Genomic DNA, 23,248 nt, shown 5'->3' with positions numbered 1-23,248 from the left:
TTATATACTCTTTGTATTTACCATGGGTCTAATATAGTATACCCTTTCTAGGATTATTGTTTACCATGGATTTACGTCTACCACTTCCCGTGGGTCTAGTGTTGCATACCTTTTCTATGTCTACCACTTCCCATGGATCTAGTGTGCTGTGCCTTTTTTATGTCTACCACCTAACATGTTACTCATACTTTTTTTCAGGTGCAGCAGGTACAGACAGTTCAGCAGGTCCAACATGTCTACCCAGCTCAGGTGCAGTATGTGGAAGGAAGTGACACAGTCTATACCAATGGAGCAATGTAAGTCGGATGCTGAGGTTGGGTTAATTCTTCCAGCTCAGGGCAATACTGTCCTGTCTAACACTGTCCTCTGCTCCAGCGATTGTTTGCATGATTTTAACATTTTTTAAACCAGAGCAGAGTTATTTCAATTAAACTGATATTTAAAACTTTGTCTGTATTTGTTACTAAATGCACTCATATTTTCCTCTTACTTAGCTTTCCCAGAATATTTTAGATTGTTGAAATTGCATGTACTTTAATAATTTTCTGTAAATTAAGAAAAGCTTGTATTTCTTGTTATTTATGGCCATGCTTTAATAATGCCTTAACATCTGTGATTTTCTAAATGTTAAGATGAAAAGTGTGTTCATCTGTAAATTTTTAAAAAATCATTTTGGGAATTTTGTAGACTTCTTCACAGTTAAATCTGTATGAGAATAATGATCTTCTATGAATCGTATTTTCCTACCTAAGTCTGTCCACTCACAACTGTCTTATCTTCTTTGACTCAGCAGTAGTAGCAATTTGCAAATTTATTGGCTTTTTCAGCCATTTTGAATTGCAAGTTGGTGTATTATTATAAATGAAGAAACTAAAAATTTCTCCAAGTTGTCATCAGTGATTTCATCCTGGGTTTTTGTTAGCAGAGTTTCTGAATGTCCCTAAGTGAATTTAGATTCTCTTAGTGTCTTGCTTTTGGCCCTGTAGTGTCTCTGTTCCTTGCATCCCTGGAGTATGTGTGTTCCTGCAGGAAATTTGCTCCTCGCATCCCTACAGGGTGGGCACTCCTCACATCACTGCTGAGTGGATGCTTCTTGCATCTCTGCAGTGTGACTGCTCCTCAAGATAACGCTGCTGTCTTTGCTTTTTTTCCCCCATGGTTACTTCCACTGATCCCAATGATATCACCCTGTGAGCTCTCAGGAAGCCTGGATTTTACTCACTACAGTAACTGTCAAAAGACGAGCATGCATGACAGAGTACAGTTGAAGTCATGTCTCATGCTGTTATGACTAAAAGCTTATATTTGGCTTAATTGTGTGTTAGTATTATGAGTGATACATGTAAAATATTCTGAACTTGTTGCTATTCCTTTAAATTAGAGTGGGGTATGCTCTAACCAAATTTAGTTGTCAGAAGATTCCAGGATGCATTTAGTGTTCATGACCTGGGGTCTGCATCATGATAGAGAGTGGAAGACGGAAAGAAAGCTTTTCTTTGTCTTTTTCTATTTTTAGTTAGAATACAAAGTCACGATTTCATTCTGGCATTTGTACTCATCCCCTATTCCTTCTCTCTTGTGACGGTACCCTCCCTTATACCTTTCCATATATGGCAGTACTCTTCCCTGCTTCTGAAACTGTTTTTCATCTTGTCCCCTTCCTGGTTTGATGGTTTGTGTTTACTCTCACACTCAATTATACTTCCTCCCTCCCTCCCTCCCTCCCTCTCTCTCTCTCTCTCTCTCTCTCTCTCACGCTCTCTGTCACACACACCAACACACACACAATTAGGGGATGAAGGGAAGGTTTAGCAGTTAAGAGCATTGGCTGCTTTTCCATAGAATCAGGTTTGATTACCATTCTCCAAGTGGCAGCTCATAATCTTCTATAACTTGCATTCCAGGAGAAAGGCCTTTTTTAGCCTCTGTGATCACTAGGTATGCACAAGATACATAAATCCAAAACATTCACATGCAGAAAAAAAATTTAATTAAAAAAATAAAACTTGAATCTGCATTGGAGAGAGACTATGCAACATTTTTGTTTCCAAGTTCAGGTTATCTTATCTGATATGCTTCCAAATTAATCTATTTTTTTTTCCTGTAGGTTTTGTAACTTGCTATTCTTTACGGCTGAATAAAATGCCATTGTGTATATTTACCATTGTTTATATTTTAATAATTTGCCAAAAAAAAAGAATTGGCAAGATTTGTGTGCATGTCTCACTGAGGTAGAGTTCTTTCTTCGGGTGTATGCTGTGTTGTGGAATAGCTCTATCTCATGGTAGTTTTAGATTTTTTGTAGAAAATTCAGCACTAATTTCCATAGTATCTGAGTCAGGGTACCTTGTACTAGCAGTGAATTAATGTTATTCTCTCATACTCTTGATCATACTTGATATATTTTGCTCTTTTAGTGATAACCATACTGACTGATAGGTGAGGGACTCTCAATGTAGCTTTGATTTGCATTTCTCTGGTTCTTGATTATATTGAAACACATGAAAAAATATTTGTTGTCAATTTTTTTCTTCTTGGAAATGAGTATTTGGTTCATTAGATTATATATTGATTGGTTGCACATATATGTGTGTGTTTAATTTTTGCAGTTCCTTATATATTCTAAGTAATAATAATACCCTTTGTGAAGTATAACTGGCAGAATTTTCTACCAATCTGTAGGCTGTCTGTTCACTCTGCTGACAGTTTCTTGGCTTTCAAACCTTTTTAATCCCATGTAGTTGATTTTATCAGCTCTTAGAGTTGTTTCCTTTGTTATTAGAGTCCTATTCAGATCCCATTTATCAGTTCAGGAATTGAACTAGTTATCAAGCATGAAGACATAGCCCTTGCCTGCTAAACCACCTTGGCCCTTTGCTCTTCCTTGTATATAAGTAACTGTCCCACGTAATAAATATGAGTTAATGGTTTTGTGTACTTGTAAAGCCTTAGAAAAACAGTATCTCTGAAGTTGATTCTTTAAAATTGTGGGACTTGTATAAGTGCAGAAATGATTCCCCAGGAACTGTCTAGTGCCAACACTTATTTTCTGTGGCCACTAGCTGAGTTGATTAGATCATGACTAATGAGATCTAGGTCATGAGTTCACTTGCTACAAAGTCTAGTTAGCTTTGATCTGGACTGTGTGGGCCTAGATTGCATCTTCAATTCCGAGTATCGTGACAATGAGCACTTTTGGTCAAGATAGATAAGACATGCTTCTAAGATCCCTTGTTACTGGCAAATATACACTTTGAATAGAAGTTCTAAAGTATCACTTCTATACTCAATAAGGAAATATCATTATGTTGCTATGAATTATATTCAGGATTGTAGTGAGTAGATGACTACGAATATTTTTCTCAGGCATCAAAATAATTACTTTTTCACCATAAGCTGTTAGAATCTGTTTTGTCCTTTTACACTGTTGCCATTAGACTGCACACAGTTTGTGTATCCAATGCCCATCTGAGAATACCTGGATTCTCTCTTTGTGTTCAGGAGATTTCCTTATGTATTAGGAAGGAAAATCTCTATTCTTCTAATGTGTCACACAGAATTAATAGGCAGCTAATATTTGATCTCTGACTTAGACCCCAGAGCCCCACTTCTGTGTGATAATAACCACATTTTGCTAATGATCGTCTTAGGGGAGAGGGACTCTGATCATTGTCATGAACTTTCAAGCACCCAGTACATGACCCTACAACCCGCACATGCTCAGTACTTCTGGTTCTCTATGCCCGTGTTACCAGCACTCCCGTGTCGTGTAGACATAAGCATGGGGTCTCACTCAAGAGGTGATGACAGCACTCTCAGATGCGAGTAATCACTCATGAGAATGTGTAATCACCATCATTTCTGAAACTAAAGTGTTTTCCTGGTTCTCGCTGTGAATATTGACAATTACTGCTAGCATAACAGGCTTAGCGGTGTGGGTTAGTAAGTAGGCCTATAATTCAGTTGAACAATTGAGACTACTTTGCAGTGCTGGGTGTTGGCACAGAATCACTTTTTACTCAAGGGAAAAGGTAACACAGTTCATTCCTCTCCTGCTCGTTTTATCCTTGTTCTTTAGGTACCTAAGTTGTATAATTTGTTTATTTCCTTGCAGTGGTTCTCCCAAAGACATTTCTGCAAAATTTAGGTCCTAGTTATCTCTATTTGTACAATTTCATGTTCTAGTCGTATGTGTTACCATGGTTGAACTAACTGAGGAATGTCACATACCAAAGGAGAGTCCGTTGCATTCACAATCTCTCGGTTTTCATAATCAGGTTTTTAAAAATACAGTTACTTTTCTTCATCACATCTCCTGACTTTTACCCCTCCAGCTCATTCCTACACTCCATTCGTCAGAGAGGAAAGAATGATATAACCTATCCTATGTCAAAGTTAAGACGTCTGTTTTACAAGGGGTTTTCTGTGTAAGCCGTTAAGTGGAACATCTGTTGTTTAGAGGTGATCAGCTTTTAGGACACAGAGGTGTCTGTGTGTTCATATCTGTGCAGTATGTGGATTGACGCCTTCTCAGCTCTTTTTGTTTGAGGGTACATTATCATCAGCTCAAGTGTGAAATTTCCCAAACCATGTTTCACAAAATTTGAGTCCCTTAAAAGCATACTGTGGTTACATAGATGGAGAGGATCCCGGTTCCTAATAGAGCTTTCGAGGTTTTAAAAAGTTTTTTTTAAAGTCCTGTATTTAGGACAAAAGAAAGTCAGAATTTAGGAAAGAAACTAAGTATTTCCAAAACTTTTACACACTACACTTTTGGAGGTGAGACGTTTGACATTTGTAATTTATTCAAAATCCATAAGCATGTGAACAGAATTGGGACTCAATTTTCTAAAAGTCACTTCTTGAAAATCCTGTGGTTAGTACATTTTCTGAAGGCCTCCACTTCCTTCTCTCATATACTTCAGATGATTAATAAGAAACCACTTCAGGTTATTCTTTTCCTCCTCAAGTGACACAGCTAAGTTTCAGAATTTGCAGGTGAAATTATGTTTTCTTATTATCTTTAAAATCCTCTTTCCTTAGAAAAAATGAATCTGTAGACTCACCGTGACTAAGGAGTGAGGATGCTGTCTGCAGTGGCCTTCAACTGATGCACAGGAATGGGTGTCAAATCCACTTCCCATTTAGAGCTCACCCAGCATAGCTGGTTCCATAGGAGACCTTGGAGAAAAAAATTGACCGTCTGGGAAAGGAGCTTGGGTGTTTCTTTCTAATTAAAGAAAGGCTTCTAATGTTAGCTACATAAAAAAATTCCTGTCTCTTCAAAGATGAAAGACATTCAAATGTAGCTTCCTAGAATGTCAAAGGTGGAAAGATAGACAGCATTTATCCCCATTTCTTTTACAGACAAATAAAGTGCAGCTCAGATAGATAGAATCCACATTTTCTTACCTCCAGCATGCAGTGCTGTTCAATGAAATGCAGCCTTTTGATTGTACCTTATTTGGAGTTTAGAGGAGGAGAATTCTGGTTTCTGGTGTGTGTGTGGAGGGGGATGATTTCTTTCCTTCCTTCCTTCCTTTCTTTTTTGAGACATGATTTCTCTGTAGCTTTGTAGTCTGTCCTGGAACTTGCTTTGTAGATCAGGCTGGCCTTGAACTCACAGAGATCCACCTACCTCAGCTTCCTGAGTACTAAGATTAAAGGCATGCACCACCACTGCCAGGCTTTCTGTTTTGTTTTGTTTCTTTTTAAAATTATATGAAGTATTTGCATAGTTCTTGTAGAAAGAAAAGAAACTTGTAATTTTAATGGCTAATTATTAAATAGTTCATTATTATTCCCATGAATGTTTTTATGGTTTTTATTAAATTAGTCTAATTTTTTATATTTATATGATCTATTTTATACATATTCAAGGAAAATGAATGCATTATTTAAGTAGAATTAGAATATGCAGGAAAGCCTACCTTTACTGAGTCTACAGCATCAGATACAGTAATGTAATACATTCTCATGTTACTATATTTTTATAATGTGATTTATGGTGTAAAATTTACAAGCTATTTTATTTCCTTAATTTATTCCTCCCATAACCTTGTTGGATTTTATAATGTCAAGCTTATTGTTGATGTGATATCCAAACACCTTGATAAAATGCAAAACACATGAGAGGGATTGTGTGTATGGCCTCATACATGAGGCACTCGATGCTGAAAGAAGGACGCGAAGTGGTTAGAGTTGAGCTCCATGAGCTGTCATCCTAATGAATAAGTAAGGAGAGAATATTCAGGGTTATGGTTAAAGTTTAGCTCGATTATCTCAGTCTTTCTAATGAAAAAGAAAAGGAGAGAATAGTCAGGGTTATACTTAGCCACAGCGTGCACACCAAGGCATGATGGTTGCAGATAACATTAACTAGCTGAATTAAATGGGTGAGAGTCCTGGAATTTACATAGAACTGTTAGTTCAGCTCTGAAGAAGCTTCTGCCAGCAAATATGTACATATTCCCGCAACCACATCCATTACTCATGCATATGGAGAATAATAGCAAAGTTTTGCTTTGGCTGTAGAAATAATATGACAAATAATTTCATGACTCTTAACCTTTAGCAGTTTGTGTGAAACAAACAAAATGAACACAGAGCACCTCTTTAAATATGCATAAAACTGCCTAGAAAGTTTGCTATTTGCAGAATGTTCAGGAGATTTCTGGGAAAATAGTACTGAAACAAGAAATGAAGGATGCATTCAGTGTTTATAGTGACAAGAACTCTTTGCTTTTCTCTTGGTGTGTCTTTTTTTTAAATACATTCTTCAAAGCAGGGTGTGGTAGCACATGCCTGTCTGGCAGGTGGGAGGCTGAGATAGGAGATTCTTGAGTCCGGTCTATCCTGGACTGCATTGTGAGACATGCATGGTCTCATGAATACCATAACTATACAGACCAAATACTGCTGCTGTTGCTGCTGCTGCTTCTACTACTACTACTGCTGCTGTTGCTGCTGCTTCTACTACTACTATTACTACTACTACTACTACTACTACTACTACTAATAATAATAATAATAACAATCATATATTTTTGATATTGATTCAGGAGCTTAAGCATTACTTGTGTATGACTTGACTAGGGCTCCAGGGATACCATCAAAGTAATGTTTCCTTCCCAAAGATTAAAAGCCATGCATGGCTATCATGGCCTACTTCTCGTATCAACCCAGCATTTGAAAGTCTCCTCCATTTTCTATTTAAATATATGAGATTTTTTGTCAAAATCAAGTTCAGATAATCCACATCCCGCCTTTCCTAATTGTGTCCCTTCTTACAGTCATAGCCATGGTGCATCTGTGAAACAGCTAAGCCAACTGTACAGTTCGGAGTATGATGCTCTGCGGCTTTAGCTTGATCTCCAGTGCCTGTCCCCTTCTCTTGCTCTGTGCTTATTTTCTAGTTCATGAATCATTTCCAACTAGAAGAAAATGTGAAAACTGAAGTAACTTGCTTTTCACTGCCTCTTTTCATGCCTGCCTGGGGGTTATGTGGATTTCATAGATTTATTTGCAGTGCATGTATATTACTGATGTCTATTGAGAATTGCATGAAGAAGGCACATCTGGAAGATGGAATGATTCCAGTCCCTTGATATGTTTCTCTTAATCTCTACTAATAATGTCTTCATTGATAGAACTGCTGAAATTAACATATGTTGGTTGGTCTCTTCAGACGTGGCTTTGGCTTTTCCATCAGCCCTTCTTCATCATCAAAGGCCCCACTCTAAGACAAGTAGTGTGGTCCTAATAAGTTGAGGCAATACAATTTTAAATCGCAACAGAAAACCTAAACCCCCTTCATTGTCTTTCAGGATGATTCCTTCTTAGTTGTTCATAGATACTATGGATGTGTCTAGAACCTTGCTTTTTCCATTTGACATAATTCAGAACATGGGCCGAGTTCCTAAAAGAGAACCAGAACTATGTCTTGCATGTATTGATATTTATTACCCTATGCATATTTATACAGCTCACTCAACTTTACTTTAATACCAACCTCAAATTGTCTTATTTTATTTATTGTTAAATGAAGCTACTGTGTATTTAGTGAACACAAATTAGCATGAACTCCTTTTTCTTTTAATCTAAATGTGATATTAAAATGGCTATTTTTATTTTATTATATAAACAAGATTTTTAATTTGGGAAATTATAGCAATGATAAGAATTTTGCATATATTTTTAATAGTATTTTTTCAGTTTTTTGAAAATGTGTTCTGTGATTGTTTATATCATTGTCCTAAACTAAAATTTATACCTGGATCTTTTGTAGTTATTTGTGGAGGGTATAATTTTTTTAGTGTGGAATACTTCCTGAAGACTGTTATTCCTCTTTGGTGCTGTTTTTTTTATTAGAAAAGTGTTTTCATATAATATATTCTAATCAAACTTTTGCCCTCCCTCAACAGATCCCTCCACATCCACATCAACCCAATGCCACACTTTTCTCTCTCTGTCTCTCACTTTTTAAACAAACAAACAAAAACCAGGAAACAGACAAGACACACAAAAGCACAAAATCAGTTACCAAAATGAGACAAAAAGTACACAAAGAAAGCAATATGAGGCAAAAGGTCTAAAGAAATACCACTGAGTTCTTTTTATGTTGGCTTTCTACTCATGGGCATGGGGCCTACCCTGAAGTGTAGTTAATATGCCCAATGAGACGCTATTGATGAGAACTAATTTTTTCTTTGCAAGCAGATACTGGTTGTGGATAGCTTCTTGGTTAGGGATGCAGGCCTGTGTTCACTTTCCCTTCTCATTGCTGGACCCCAACTGGCTTGAACTTGTTAAGGGCCTTGTGCGTGCTGCCACAGTCTGTGAGTTCACACGTGCCTCAGTCCTGTTGTGTCTGGAAGCCACTGTTTCCATGCGGTCATCCATCCCCTCTGGCTCTTACAGTCTTTCTGCACCCTCTTCCGCATAGGTGCCTGGGCCCTGAGCTGGAGGGTTTGATGAAGACATCTCATGTAGTACTGACTGCTGCAAAGTCACTCGTTGAATATTTTCCAGTCTCTGTGTTAGTTCCCATAAACTTCAGTAGTTTCTACTACAAGGAAAAGCTCCTCTGAAGCTAGCTAAGTGAGACACTGATCTATGGTGGAGCAGAATGTCATGAGGAGTCACAAAAACTCTTATCTTACTGTAATTTATGTTGTGAATTGCAAGTCTTTTGATGGTTTAAATTTTCTCACTTAAATTTTAAGTCTTAGAAAATTTCACACAATTTCTCATGATTTAACAAAACATAAAAAATGTTTATTAAAGTTTATAAAGCTGGGTTCTATGGCCAATAGAAATTGTGTTTTAAGTTATTGGCTATTCCTTGTACTCACTATGAACATATAACTGGATTATGTTGCGATAATAGATAGAAGTGAGTTCAGTTTCATGGGATTACAGATATATGACGAACTTGACAGTAAGAATATTGGAAGCTATATTTTAGCAGTGCAGAAGAATGTTAGGAAAATAAAGATAATGAAATGTAAGGCCTGTGAGAAGTGCCTGTGGTTAGGACATACACATGAAATCAATCTGAGATGAAGAGCTTAAGGTGAACTGCTAAAGGCTAGGCCAAAGGAAGAGAGACAGGGATAATAAGAAAGCTTTCCAAGTAAAGCAAGAAGGGTGGAGAAACTGGTATCTCCTAGAGAAAACTGATGCACAAAATGTCCAATGTGTTATTACTGAAGAAAGCTTTTAAGAATGTGACCATACCCAAGTCCTGAGATTATGTACAAACCATCCCTGGTTCTTCCTATAAGGTTTTGAGCATTTTTGAAGGAAAAGGAGAATTTTGAAAGCAAGAATCATAACAAGATTTATTTTAGCAAAATTTTCTTTCCACATTTGTATCTTAAAAAAATTCCCATGGCAGCAAAATTGAAGGCAAATTGGAAGAGAGCCAGGTTTGAAGAAAGAAAACCCATCAGAGTACAACTATAATAAATAACATTGTGAATTAAAGATTATGAGAACGGAAATGAGAATTGTAGAGTTTCACATTTTGTTTAGAAGAGAATTCTTAGACTTAACTGGCTTGGATCAATATAAGAGAAGCATTAGCTTTAATTTCAAAAACTGGAGGTGGAAGTGTGGTTCTCTGCCCAGGTGAAGGGTATAGAAGAATAAAAACCTCTGCAGCTGCCCGTGTAGCATACCATTCCTTTTTTCTTCATTTTTCCTTTGATTGAAAATAGATTATTCCCTCATAGAATGTATGCTGATTACGGTTCCCCTTCCTCTACTCCTTCCAGTTCCTACCACTTCCCCTCCCCTCTGGATCTACTCCCTTCCTGTCTCCCTTTAGAAAAGAACAGACTTGTCAGAGATAACAAACATGGCAAAATAAAATATATTAAGATAAAGCAAAAGTCATCACATCAAGGCTGAACAAGGCAACTCAACAGAAGGAAAAGATCCCTAAGAGCAGGTACAAGAATCAGAGACCTCTTGTTCACACACTCAGGAGTCCCATATAAAATACTAAGCTGAAAGATATAATATATATGCAAAGGACCTGATGTAGACCCACAATGGCCCAGAGCTTACTGCTTCAGCCTCTCAGTTCATATGAGCCTTGCTCAGTTGGTTTAGACGTCCTTGTTCTGCTGCTGTCCTCCATGCCCTCTGGCTCTTACACTCTTTCCCCTTCCTCTTCAATGGAAATCCCTAAGCTCTGAGGTGAGAGATTTGATGAAGACATCCTATTTAGAGTTGCATGTTCCAAAGACACTCTCTCTCTCTCTCTCTCTCTCTCTCTCTCTCTCTCTCTCTCTCTCTCTCTCTCTCTCTCTCTCTCTCTCTCTCTCTCTCTCTCCATAATGTCTGGCTATGGATCTCTGCATCTCTTCCCATCTGCTGCAGGAGGAAGCTTTTCTGATGATGAAAAAAGACGCTGATTTATGAGTATTGCAGAATATCAGTAGGAGTCATTTATTGATACTTTTTTTTTAAAAGATCCGCTGTGTTTGAGATTACTTTAGGTCTCTGGGCTATCTAGCCTCTGGTCCTTGTTCACCAAGCACTGTCAAGTTCATTTTTATGAAGTGGGCCTTACATAAAATAGGGCATTGTTTGGCTACTCTGACAAGTTCCATGGCTCCATTGCCCTAGCATGTGTGGCATGCAGGAGCAATTGTAGGAGACAGGGTTTGTGGCTGGACTGGTGTTTACATTTCTCCTTTAGTAGTCTTCGGAGTGCGTTACCACACCAAAGATAGAATAGAGAGATCCAGGCTCCATATTGGCACCAGCACAACATCTCCAGGTTCAATGAGTTGTGTAGATATTTATAAATAACTGTTGGCTATTAGAAATTCAGATGTTAAAATTCTTAAATTAGAACTAGAAAATAAAAAGAATAGTATCCCATATCTGTGATAGCGTACCCTGAGCATACATGTATCATGCAGTACATGGTGAATGCCTGTGGTCTAAGTTAAAGTAACAAGAAAAGCAGTACCACAATAACCTTGGCATATCAAACATACCAGAAACATGATTAGCAAAGGGGGCTGAGGGATAACAGTGAGAGTAAAGAGTGGAAATGAAATACCACAGAAAGTAAAGCACCAGGCTAGTTGATACCCAGGTGCCAGGCTTGGCCACATGTGGGGGTGGAGTTAGAGAACAGCAAGTCCTGGAAATGTTAATTTATCATTTGAAATTTTAAAGACATAAGCAAGTGAAGTGTTTGTCACTACGTTTTTATATTTCTGTAGCCTTATAACTTTTTATGAGCTTTTACACATTAAAAAAAAATTTTAAAAAGCTTGAAGGCATCCTATAATGTAAGATGTCATCAACTGAAAATGACAAATCGGATAAACTTAATCAGAACAGACAGAAGAAAAGGGCAACATGGAGTGGTCAGCAGCATCATACTGCAAAGAGGTCAAAAAGAGACACGGGCTGGAGGAGCCTTTTAGCCTGGTATTTGCATTTGATCACGAGTGACCTTATTAAAAGCCACTTCACTGAAAGGCTAAGGGCAGAAGCTTGACCAGACTTTGGGGGAGGTGGAAAGTGAGTACGTGAAGAGCTGGCACAGTCATTAACGAAGGGGGGAGCTCCTGCAAAGACATGAATAGTGTCTTAGCTCAAGACCTCTTTGTTGTTAAGGAAGGAACCCACAGAAACTTCTTCATACATAAAGGGTAGTCACTAGTTTTCCATGGATGGGAAGTGGCACGAGAGACTGACTGGTCAGGTCCCAATCGTGGCAGATCTCAGTCTTCCTAACAGTAGCTCATACTTGAATGCAAGGGAAGAATTTGTGAACAGATTTCTTGCAGCAAGCTGACCTGTTGATGGGATGGAGATGAGTTCCTATGCAGGGTAGATATGCTACACTACAGAAACAAGTTACGGTTCTGGGAGAGGAACTCATTCCATCTATTGGTGGGTATAGTATTTCATAGAAGAATACAGAAGGTACCTGGTTTCACAGGCAGGACATTAATAATGTGTTTTTAAAAATATTTGTATTAAAACAATCTTTCCAAGCATGCCTTTAATCCCAGCACTCAGGAGACAGAGGCAGGTGGATCTCTGTGAGTTCAAGGCCAGCCTGGTCTACAAGAGTTAGTTCTAGGACAGCTAGCTGTTACACAGAGAAACCCTGTCTCGAAAAACCAGAAAAACCAGAGGGGGGGGGGAGAGGGAAGGAGGGAGGGAGAGAGCGCAATCTTGATATAAACAAGCTAGTAAATTTCTTTGTTTTTCTTTTCCTTCTAAAGCCGAACAACAACTTACCCCTATACAGAGACACAGATGTACAGCCAAAACACTGGAGGAAATTACTTTGATACTCAAGGAAGTTCAGCACAGGTGACAACCGTGGTATCCTCCCACAGTATGGTGGGTACTGGTGGTATTCAGATGGGCGTCACGGGAGGACAGCTCATCAGCAGCTCTGGAGGAACCTATCTGATTGGCAATTCAATGGAGAATTCTGGTCACTCAGTGACACACACAACTCGGGCCTCCCCAGCGACAGTAAGTGTTTCCCATTTTATTTCCGTTAGCTTCTGTGGCTTGTATTGTAATGTTTTCCTTTATGGAGGGAAGCAAACCACACAGACTCAAGTGGGGCAAATTGTATTATGCAGTTTTCATATCCTGCCACTTTACAGGGTGTAACAGGAAGCATTATGAAGAACGTTACTGACATGTATGCCCTAATTCAGTAATTAGAAAGTCTTTATCAGTAATTGGAAGCTAGATACAGAGAAATGAATTTTCCTAATGTGAACACTGACTTTGCTATATTTTTGGGCTCCTGCCTGGAATATTAGTAGACAGAGATTGAGGCAGAAGGAGTGTTGTGAATTCAAGGCCAGACTGAATTATATAAACTGTACTATAGTTTGTTTATCCATTTAAAAAACTGGTTTGCTTTTACAATAGAAAATCACATGTACTTGTTTTATCAAATTCATATTGATGCTAGTATTTAATTTTTTTTAAAAAAATTATGTGGATACATGCCTGTTTTCTTGGTTCATGAGAGGCAGGGGGAGGATTGTGAGTTTGAGGCCAGACAGGGCTATGTTGTGTGGCCCTGTCAGGAGATGTGTTGCCCTGCGCTAATTTAATTAGTCAGAGTCACATTGCATCTACCAAAGAAAGCTCTGGGAAGCCCTGTGACAAGTGATTCATATGTAAGACACTTGTGTTGGTGCCGTGACCAAATGATGGATGAAGATACTCTTCATATAGCACTTCTCGAACATTTAAATTTGAACATGCATTTTGACAGAGAAGGATGGCTTGCCAGGATGAGAGTATTAATTTGCTGAAGTGGTTTCAGGAATATAGGAAGTTACATACTATACTATTTGATATCATCAAGCTGTAAGGTCAACTATGTATAAAAGGGAGAATGATCACCTAAGTCAAAATAGCAATGGAATTGACTTCTTACTTGATTCATATGAAATAGTGGTTGTGGGCTAGGGTTGTTCAGTAGCATTGTGACAGTGCTGTGTGTTCAGAGTCCTGAGTTCTACCCCTAAGCCTGCGAAACGGTGGAGAGTGTAGTGACAGGATTTTGAATTAAGTGCATACACACTTTTCTCATGTTGTTACCGTGTATTTTGTTCTTGAAGTGAAATGAGGAAGTAGTGAATTAGAGAGAAAACAATGGCGGAATGAGGCCTCTAGTTTTCACCTTATGGATTTTCTTCAGGAAGTTCTATGTACTTCGCGTTACTCTTGTGTACTTGTGTACTGATTTGTCCATTCTCTCATCATTATTGACCTTTCCCTCATCAAATTTTAGAACCCTCTATTTTTATTGACTTCAGTGTTTTTTTTAATACCAGAACAGCTGTTCTGAGTAGATTTTTTTGCATTTTGTACATAGTTTTTTTATATGTATTGGCTCTTGCTTTTAATAATCTTATATTTCTAAATTTTTCAATCATATACATGTTTATACAGACTTCTTTTAAAAACTGCCTGGCCCATTAGTTTCAGCCTCTTTTTGGCTAATTATCATATCTTGCTTTAACCCATATTTAGTAATCTGTGTAGCACCACGAGGTGGTGCCTTACCAGGAAAGATCTTAGCCTGTGTCCATCTCGGAGAGGAGAGCTATGGCGTCTGCCTGAGGCATCTGCCTGACTATCTTTCTTACACAATTCTGTTCTGTCTACTCTGCCTACCTAATTTTCTGTCCTATTAAAGGGCCAAGGCAGTTTCTTTCTTAACCAATGAAAGTAACATAGACAGATGACCCTCCCCCATCATTTCCCCTTTTTCTGTTTAAACAAAAAGAAAGGTTTTAACTTTAACATAGTAAAATTACATATAGCAAAACAGTTATAAAGCAAGAATTACAGTTATAATATTTATATCTATTTTATCTTTTATCATAACTAAGGAAAACTATAAATAACCATTCTTCAACTTCATCAAAGACTCTAGAAGGTTATAATATTACCTAAGTAAACAAGAAGTAAGCAACTTCCAAAACTCTAGAAATAACAGAGACATCGCTCTGCCTGAACAGTTACCCAAAGTTCCTCTATACTGTTGGGGCATCTATCTTCAGCCTTCAGGCCCATAGTATCCAGCAGACTTTTCCATAAAGCAGGAAATTTCAAAGACAGTTCAGTCACTATCTGCTGTGTCCTGCAGAATGTCTCACAGGCTCTTTCTTGAATCAGGAACCCCAAAAGACCATCTCACCTTTAGGCAAGTTTAGCAGTCCTCTCCCTGCGGGTTCTTTATGTCCAGTTTATGCAACAGCCCAGGCAAGAGGAGTTTCTTGCCCAAATGGCTATCAAACTCCATAGGGATCCTCTTTGATGCCCATCATCCTCTTGAAGTAGATTGGTGCTGCCAGGAGCAGATGTGTCTCATTGTCATGAAAAACCCTAAATTATTAAAACATTTAAAATGTGATATTCTGTAGTCTTTGAAAGATATGAAGAATGCCTATCTAACTGAATTGTATCTCTATATATCTAGAAAATCTAACTAACATGACTACAAGCTTGACTATTATTGATGATTATCCATTAACAACCTATATTTCTTAATTATACATTACATTTTTAAATGAACTACACAATCACAATACCTTAATCAATATCAGAAATACATATACATATAACAAAATAGACCTTAAAATCCATACCAATGCAAATTATTCATATCTATATCAGAATAATCAGCCATATCCTCTCTAGCCTTGTTACTCTATCAGTAAAACAAAGTGCTATACTAAGTAATTTTTTTATTCAAAATCATGACAATTACAAAAAATTATGAAATAGCATAAGAAAAACAGTAAGTTTATATTTATCACAAAAGAAAAATGGTACTGGTAGTTTATAGATGCCTATTGCGATACATGTTAAATGTCATTTCCAGTGGCAGGGAATGATTTCTCAAGGCTTTGTGAGCTGTCTCTTTTTCACTTCATCTACTCTCTCATGCTGAAATGCCTTCCTTCTGACCTCATCCTTTCCCACTTCATCTCTTGTGGCCATTCCCATTTGCCTTCACAACAATTCTAGCTACCCAATATATATTAATTGATTAATGTTTACTTAATTTGCAAGTTCTGTTGCTAAATTAACTAAACATTATATTTTATGTCATTTATGTATTTAAAGGCATTAAAATGATTAATTTTATAATTTTTTAACCAGTGGATGCCTTTGTTTTTGTATACAGAATATGCAAGATGACATTACTCCTAGTTCTTCCACTATACAACTTTGAAATCATTTATTATTATATCAGTTTATCAAATGGACCCATAAATAACTGAGTTATAGCAAGTAAGAATGCTTGGTACTATTTTTAAAATAGCAATTTATTATAGGTATAAATAAATATAGGTATAGATTTGCACTCAATATCCATTTCTGGGGAGTTATGAGTCTGATGTGTTTCCAGTTAGGGTTGTTTTCTTTTTACATCAGTACTTTCTTTTTAACTGAAAACATGTAAAAGTTTACGGAGAAATTTTGTGTATGCGGGCCCTCACTGATAGGTTTAGTTATGAGTTATCTAAACCTATCTGTATACATCTGTCAGTGTTTACTAGGTTTCTTGAAATGCATTAACAAGCTATATATTTAATTTACATCTCACCTCAATAATGCTGAACATGTTAGTTCAAATCACAGTGTGTGATTTCTTTTATCACTTTTCAGTTTTATTTATTATAGCAAATTAGCGAAATTAAGTGTTATTTACCCCTGGAACTTTTCAAACTATTCTTCTCTTGCCAAATCCTGAAAATCAATACATTTCTTCATTGTTTTGATGACTGGAAATCAGCATGCTTCCAGTAGGTGCTTCTTGCTGCCATGTGTCTTTTTCAGTCCCCGTAGAACCGTAGGCATGTCTGTGAGTACAGTGTCTGGCAGCATGCCTTTCCACACTAGGCCATATGCTATATGCCATTTAAGTTCAGTTTCTCTGACTGGTCTTGTTGTGCCTCTAACATGTAGCATAGCTAATATAATCAACTATAGAAATTGCTGGTGTCTTAGCCAAAATGCCTGAGTGCAGAAAAGAGAGAGACCTCTCTACATCTGCAGATCTCTCTTCTGTGGATTCAACCAACCTCACAGAAAATGCTTGGGATAAAATTACAGTATGTGTACATACTTTTTGCTTGCCATTCTTCCCCCAAAAGATGTAGAATATTAACTATTTTCAAGCATGTTTATGTTGTGTTAGGTTTTATCAATAATCTAGAGACAATATAAGCATTCTGGCATGCAAGATAGCTCAACAATAAAGGTACATTCCACCAAGCCTCATAACCTGCATGCAGTCCTCAAGACTCACACGGAGAGAGAAAAAACTGACTCTCAGAAGTTACCCTCTTACCTCCATATATGAACATGCACATACATACACCCCCACACACCTCACTTCTGTTAAAAGAAAGTACACAAGTGTCCTGATAGATTGTATCTTAAATAAGGGACATCTGGTATCTGATGAACATTCATGAAAAACAAGGGGCAGCCCTAGTCAGCCTGGCATTGCTGACGAGCAGAGCAAGAAGTGCTGTGGAGCCACCAGCTCACCTCATTCAGTTGATAAGAAACTGATCAAGGTCCTTGAAAGACAGCTGAGCACCACAACACACTTCCAGGCTGGGAGTGTCCTACCTCCATCCTCAGATGATGCTCGTACGTGGTTCACTTGTGTCTGTACAGAAATATTTGTACTTAGAATTGTTAGGAAGAACACTGTGTCCTCAGAATTTTAATGTGCAAACAGCCTCTTTTGGCATGCTATGGAAGAAGGTTGGTGATTTTACATAAAAACCCCAGTGGAGAAAAATCAAAGATCATCTCCTGGAATACTTTGATGCCTAGCCTAAAACATCTTATCAGAATCATCTTTGCTCTACTACAGACATCTGGATTATCTGCAGAATTTTTATTTCAAGTATTATTTGCTTTAACTTTATAACTTTAGCGAAAAAAACCTTTATTAGGGTGATTTAATATTTCATATATGGCTTGCTATAATGGTAATGAATTTTATATTATAAATATATTATGTGGCAAACTATTAGTATTCCTATTTGATGACAACAGTACTTTTCTTTTTACCTATTATATCATGTGGTTATTAAGAACCCATATCAGCCGGGCGGTGGTGCCACAGGCTTTTTTTCCAGCACTCGGGAGGCAGAGGCAGACGGATCTCTGTGAGTTCAAAGTCAGCCTGGTCTACAAGAGCTAGTTCCAGGACAGGTGCCAAAGCTACAGAGAAACCCTGTCACTAAAAACAAAACAAAACAACCCAATAAGAACATAAAGAACCTATATTTTTATAAATTATATATGTGTATATCTATATGTAATATATATAATATATATATATTATAAAAACATACATAAGACATTTTATGCTGATACTAAGAATTTTAAGAAATATTAACCGTTTTGTTGGGTCACCATTAGATATTAGTTTAATTGAGTAGTGATGTAGATAAGTGTTTTAGATTTAATTCAACTGAAATTAGGGATCTATTGTTGCTGTGTCACGGACTGTAAGGTATGGGAGTTGTTACTGTCGTGAGTCTGGACTCATCACACTCCTTCCCTCTGGCTGTGTCACTCTCTTTCATTCATTTTATTGGAAATTTTTGGTTTGTTTGTTTGCTTGTTTTGATAGCATCCTCATTTATAGAATTTAAGAACTTTGAAAATGAACCAATTTTCATGTACAAAGCTAAAACTTGTGACTGCAGTGATATTTTTTGCTCACAACAGCATATTATATCTTAAACCTTCCTAGACAGTAAATGGCAATATGATTTAAGAACCGTTACTCAGTCCTCTATTAAGCAAAATATTATTTGTAATTTTTATTTAGTTATTTTTGTTCTTCATAAATATATAACATTGCATTAGGCATTTTGAGGCTGTGCTATAAAATTAATTTTTAGGACCTATATATAATAATAATGATAAACATTTAAAAGCTTTTAGTAGAATTACATTCTGCCAAAAAAGCTAAATAAAATATGTTGATTATAATATCTCTTCTAATTAATGTAAAATATACCTTAACTATTTGATATGAATAAAACTTAGCTTACTTTATATAATGTAGAGAACTCTGATTCATTTTAGAATTTTAGGTGTTCTTATTTCTTTTTCCTGTGCTTTAAGTGTTCATGAGTCCATGTAACGTATGCTCTTTCTAAACGAGTATTTTTAACTGCACAGAAAACCATTTGCCTTCTTAGTCCCTTCTGGCTGTTGTAGTATTGGCCATTTGTTTTATTTCAAATTTTGTTAATTTTTATATGAATTACTCAACCATTCTTAAATTGTACATTGAATAGGTCAAATAACAAGCATGCTATGTCTGCCTCTCTTTCTCTGGCCTTTTTGTCTTCTCAGAAGCAGTCACTCCTGCTAAGTCTTTAGGTTTCATTCTAGAAATTTCCCATAAATATACAAGCAAAATAGTTCAATTTTTTACACAAATGGAAACAAAATAATCTTGAATTTTTTTACCTCTAACGATGACAAGAGAACTTTTTTCATACCATGTGTATCGATGACTTTCTTACATTTTTAAAAAATAATTAGGTTAAAAATAGCTGATTTGTCTGTCTTACCTATTGGTCTTTGAACTATAGCTTTATAGTTACATAAAACAATGTAGTCACATAACAACAAATTTTATTTGTCTTCTGTAATGGTAAGCTGGGGAGAAAATAATTTTAAAGTTGGAAATATGTATAATTGTATATAAGTCAAATTTCTTACTGTATTAAAATGATTTAGCGTCCCAGCTAGCGTGTTTAAGAAAGCAGTAACTTATATGAGCAGAAGCACACGTAATCTTAGCATTTCTTTTTTGCTAAGACCAAACTGAGCTTTTAAGTGAAATTTTCAGATAGAATACCAGGAATCTTCTGCTTCCAGCACAAAATCATAAAATGACTGAAGGCTCTGGGACCTCGTTTTAAAGTTTTTAATTAAAGGGGACTTTTGCTTGCTTGTAGTCTCCATCTATGCTTCTGTGTTCCATCCGGCAGCTCCCTCCTCCAGCACATAAGAGCCAGAGGCAGTAATTCTCCACTTAAGGCTTAGACCATTCCACTCCTAGAGATCTTGATAAACCAGAAGGTTAAGACAAATGAAATGATGGCCTCCGGTCTCTTAAAGAAACAATTCCCTGAATTTTTAAAGACGTTACAGTAATGACTAGTTTATTTGGGGAGGGAGGTATTTCATATTGTAGCTGCATTTCAGACAAAGTCTATTGCAATATTTCAGAAATAGCTACATTTTATTTTGTATAAACTCTGAATTAAAAAGGTTATTAGCACTGGTAAATAGTAAAGTAAGTTGTGTCCCTCATGGCTGCTTGTATTGTTTTTGTCTTGATATTCCTTCAATTTACAAATCAAACTTCAAATCTACTTGTTGAATACTAACTTAATATTTCATTCATAAAAATTTGGTATATAGCTAAAGTGTGAAATACATATATTAAAACACACTGTTTTTTATAACATTTAAGTCCATGTTAGACCCACAAAGCTTAATACTTCTTCCTGATTTGGGGGAGAAACGCAACGCACACATGTGAATAATTAGCAGTTCTCCAGAGAGTGGGATTTTCTCATGTGCTCATGTTTATGAGTTCAGCTTCCACAACACCGAGTGCGACTCCATTTACTGTGTACATAGTTACAGTTGTGCTTGCCACCCGCAGAAGTAGCTCCTTATTCTGTGATATTTTCCTTCTGTAGCCCGGGTTCAATTCTAACTGCAGTAAATTTCATAGGCTAGAAGGTTTGTTATATATTCACAGATTATTAGAAATAATTTTAAACATTCATTTTCAAACTTTTTGGTGTAGGTTTAATGAGTTTTCCATTTGTCTTATAAGAAAGAAAGATAAGATTACTCTTCTCTTAATATACTTATTGTATAGCCAAGATGGCCTCAGGTTATTGATCCCCTGGCTTCAGAGCCCTGGATGCTAGATTTATGCATATGTATAAATCTAGATACACGTACATAATGTGATTTCCTTAATATGCTTTCAAAAGTACAGGAAAGATGCAAAAAGCAAGAGATTGCCACAAAACATGAAAATTAAAGAGAAATTAAAAAATCAGAATTTGAGTTGATGTGGTGGTATCTGATACATTACAGAGAATCAGATGAAACCATTTAAGAGATTTAGTGAGGTAGCTTCAAATTCTGGCATTAACAGTTCCTAGATGTAAGCAGTGTTAGCAAATATAATCAGAACAAAGTTATAGTTTACAGTTGAAAAGGGCTTGTCTCAGCCAGGCGGTGATGGTGCATGCCTTTAATCCCAGCACTTATGAGTCAGAGGCAGGCCAGCCTGGTCTACAAGAGCTAGTTCTAGGACAGACACCAAAGCTACAGAGAAACAAACAAACAAAAAAGCGATTGACTCTGAGGTATTAAGATTAACATTAAACCTTGATCCCAAGTTTCAGACTTTTGGAAGTTTTGAGAATGAAATGAGCTCTTAATTTAATTACAGACTTAAAACTATTTGTACCCCAAATTTTGCCTTGACAGTGAATGTTATGTGTTTGTATTCATGTATCTGAGTTTGAATTATCCTCTTATTCCATATTTGTATCATTTCAGAGAGACATGTGTATGTGTGTGTTCTGGAATTAGGGTCACATGCATAAAACTGTGCACTACCTCTGAACAATCCTACAATTTTCTCTCCATAGACCTCTGAATTATTATTAGCTGCTCTCATCAACCGTGAATTTAATGACCTGGTGCGTGTTTCCTTAGAATATGTCAATGGAACTGGCTCTGTCACTGAAAGCTTGTCCTTTGAGACTAGAGTTAAAATCTAAAGCTAACACCTCAGGTTTTATTTTTTTAAAAGTATTTTTGGTTAGTTTTATCCCCTCAAATCATTTTAAAATTAGAATGTTAATTTTTTAAAATTTTTATTGGTTAATTTTTGAGTCAGCAAAATCCTGGTTGTCTGCTAGTAATTTTGCTAATGTAAGTTCAAGGTTGCCTTAGAAAGGCACAAAAATCAAATAATACTTAGACTTCAAAGTCTCTCTTTAAATAGAGCACTTGCCCATTTATGCTGCTTCGGTAATAGTGACACTCTGATTCTGGCAAAGGGGAAAAACAACCTTTGACTGCATTTTAGTGAAGCGGTCCTCAAATGTGAGTATGTACTCTAGGGAGCATCCCTGAGCCCTGTTCCCAGAGTTCTGACTTAATGACTGTTGGCAAAGGGCCCAGAATTTGCAGTCCTAACAAATTATAGTAATCACTGCTATTGCAGGGATTATATAGACTATATACAATAGTGAAGATGTTCTTACCACTTAGAATAAACTAGAAAAGGCTAGGTCCATTTTCAAATATAAGCTTGATCTTTAACTCTGTCACTTAATGCTAACTCAGCAGAGTCCTAAAGGGTAATTCTAGCCCCTGGCTTCTCTAGTGGGCATATCATCATAAACTGATTATATATATATCAGCCTCATAGAAGGTGAAGCTATAAGTTCACAGAGTAATCACGTCCAGCAAAGACAATGCTTTGGTTCCAGTCCACCATCTAAATTTAAACACCAACTGTTATCAGAACACATCTGATTTATATACATTTCTGATCCAAATATTTTCTTCTTTTTCTCCTAATACTTTCAGAAGAACTTCAGGTAATAATAATAAAATAATATCACCTTTCAGGTCAAACATGTGTCTTAGGGTTTTTATTGCTGTAAAGAGACATCATGACATGGCAACTCTTATACAGAAAAACATTTAATTGCGGCTAACTTACAGTTCAGAAATTTAGTTCATTATCATCATGGTGGGTGGCATGCAAGCAGATATGGTTCTGGAGAAAGACCTGAGAGTTCTACATCTTGATCTCCAGGGAGCAGAAGTGAACTAACACACTGGGCATTGCTTGAGCTTATATGAGACCTCAGAGCCTGCCTCTAGTGACACACTTCCTCCAACATAACCACACCTGCTCAACAAGGCCATAGCTCCTAATAGTGCCACTTCCTATGGGCCAGGCATTCAAAGACGTGAGTCTGTGGGGACCATATCTGTTCAAACCACCAAAATGTGTTCATAAATTTTACAGATTCTCTAAAGTCATTTAAAAGTATCAATGAATAGAATTGGAAGAGTTTATATATTGCACTGTTTGTAAACCCTAAAATCTGTTTGTTCTAAATGC

At 36.8% G+C, this 23,248-nt stretch overlaps 1 protein-coding gene across 1 annotated transcript in view; it reads left to right on the top strand.

The window, feature by feature from the left end:
- The window catches only part of Rfx3 (regulatory factor X3), a 249,935-nt gene that overhangs the window by 144,939 nt on the left and 81,748 nt on the right, over positions 1–23,248 (top strand). Inside the window, exons 4-5 of the mRNA XM_038310780.1 lie at positions 199–296; positions 12,762–13,020. Of these exons, the coding sequence (XP_038166708.1) occupies positions 199–296; positions 12,762–13,020 (357 nt within the window). The remainder of the gene's footprint in view (positions 1–198; positions 297–12,761; positions 13,021–23,248) is intronic.

This window comes from Arvicola amphibius, chromosome 1, assembly GCF_903992535.2.
Source record: "Arvicola amphibius chromosome 1, mArvAmp1.2, whole genome shotgun sequence".
In the NCBI taxonomy this organism is placed as follows: domain Eukaryota; kingdom Metazoa; phylum Chordata; class Mammalia; order Rodentia; family Cricetidae; genus Arvicola; species Arvicola amphibius.
Note: the sequence above shows the minus strand (reverse complement) of the source record. Positions and strands in the feature narration are given on the sequence as shown.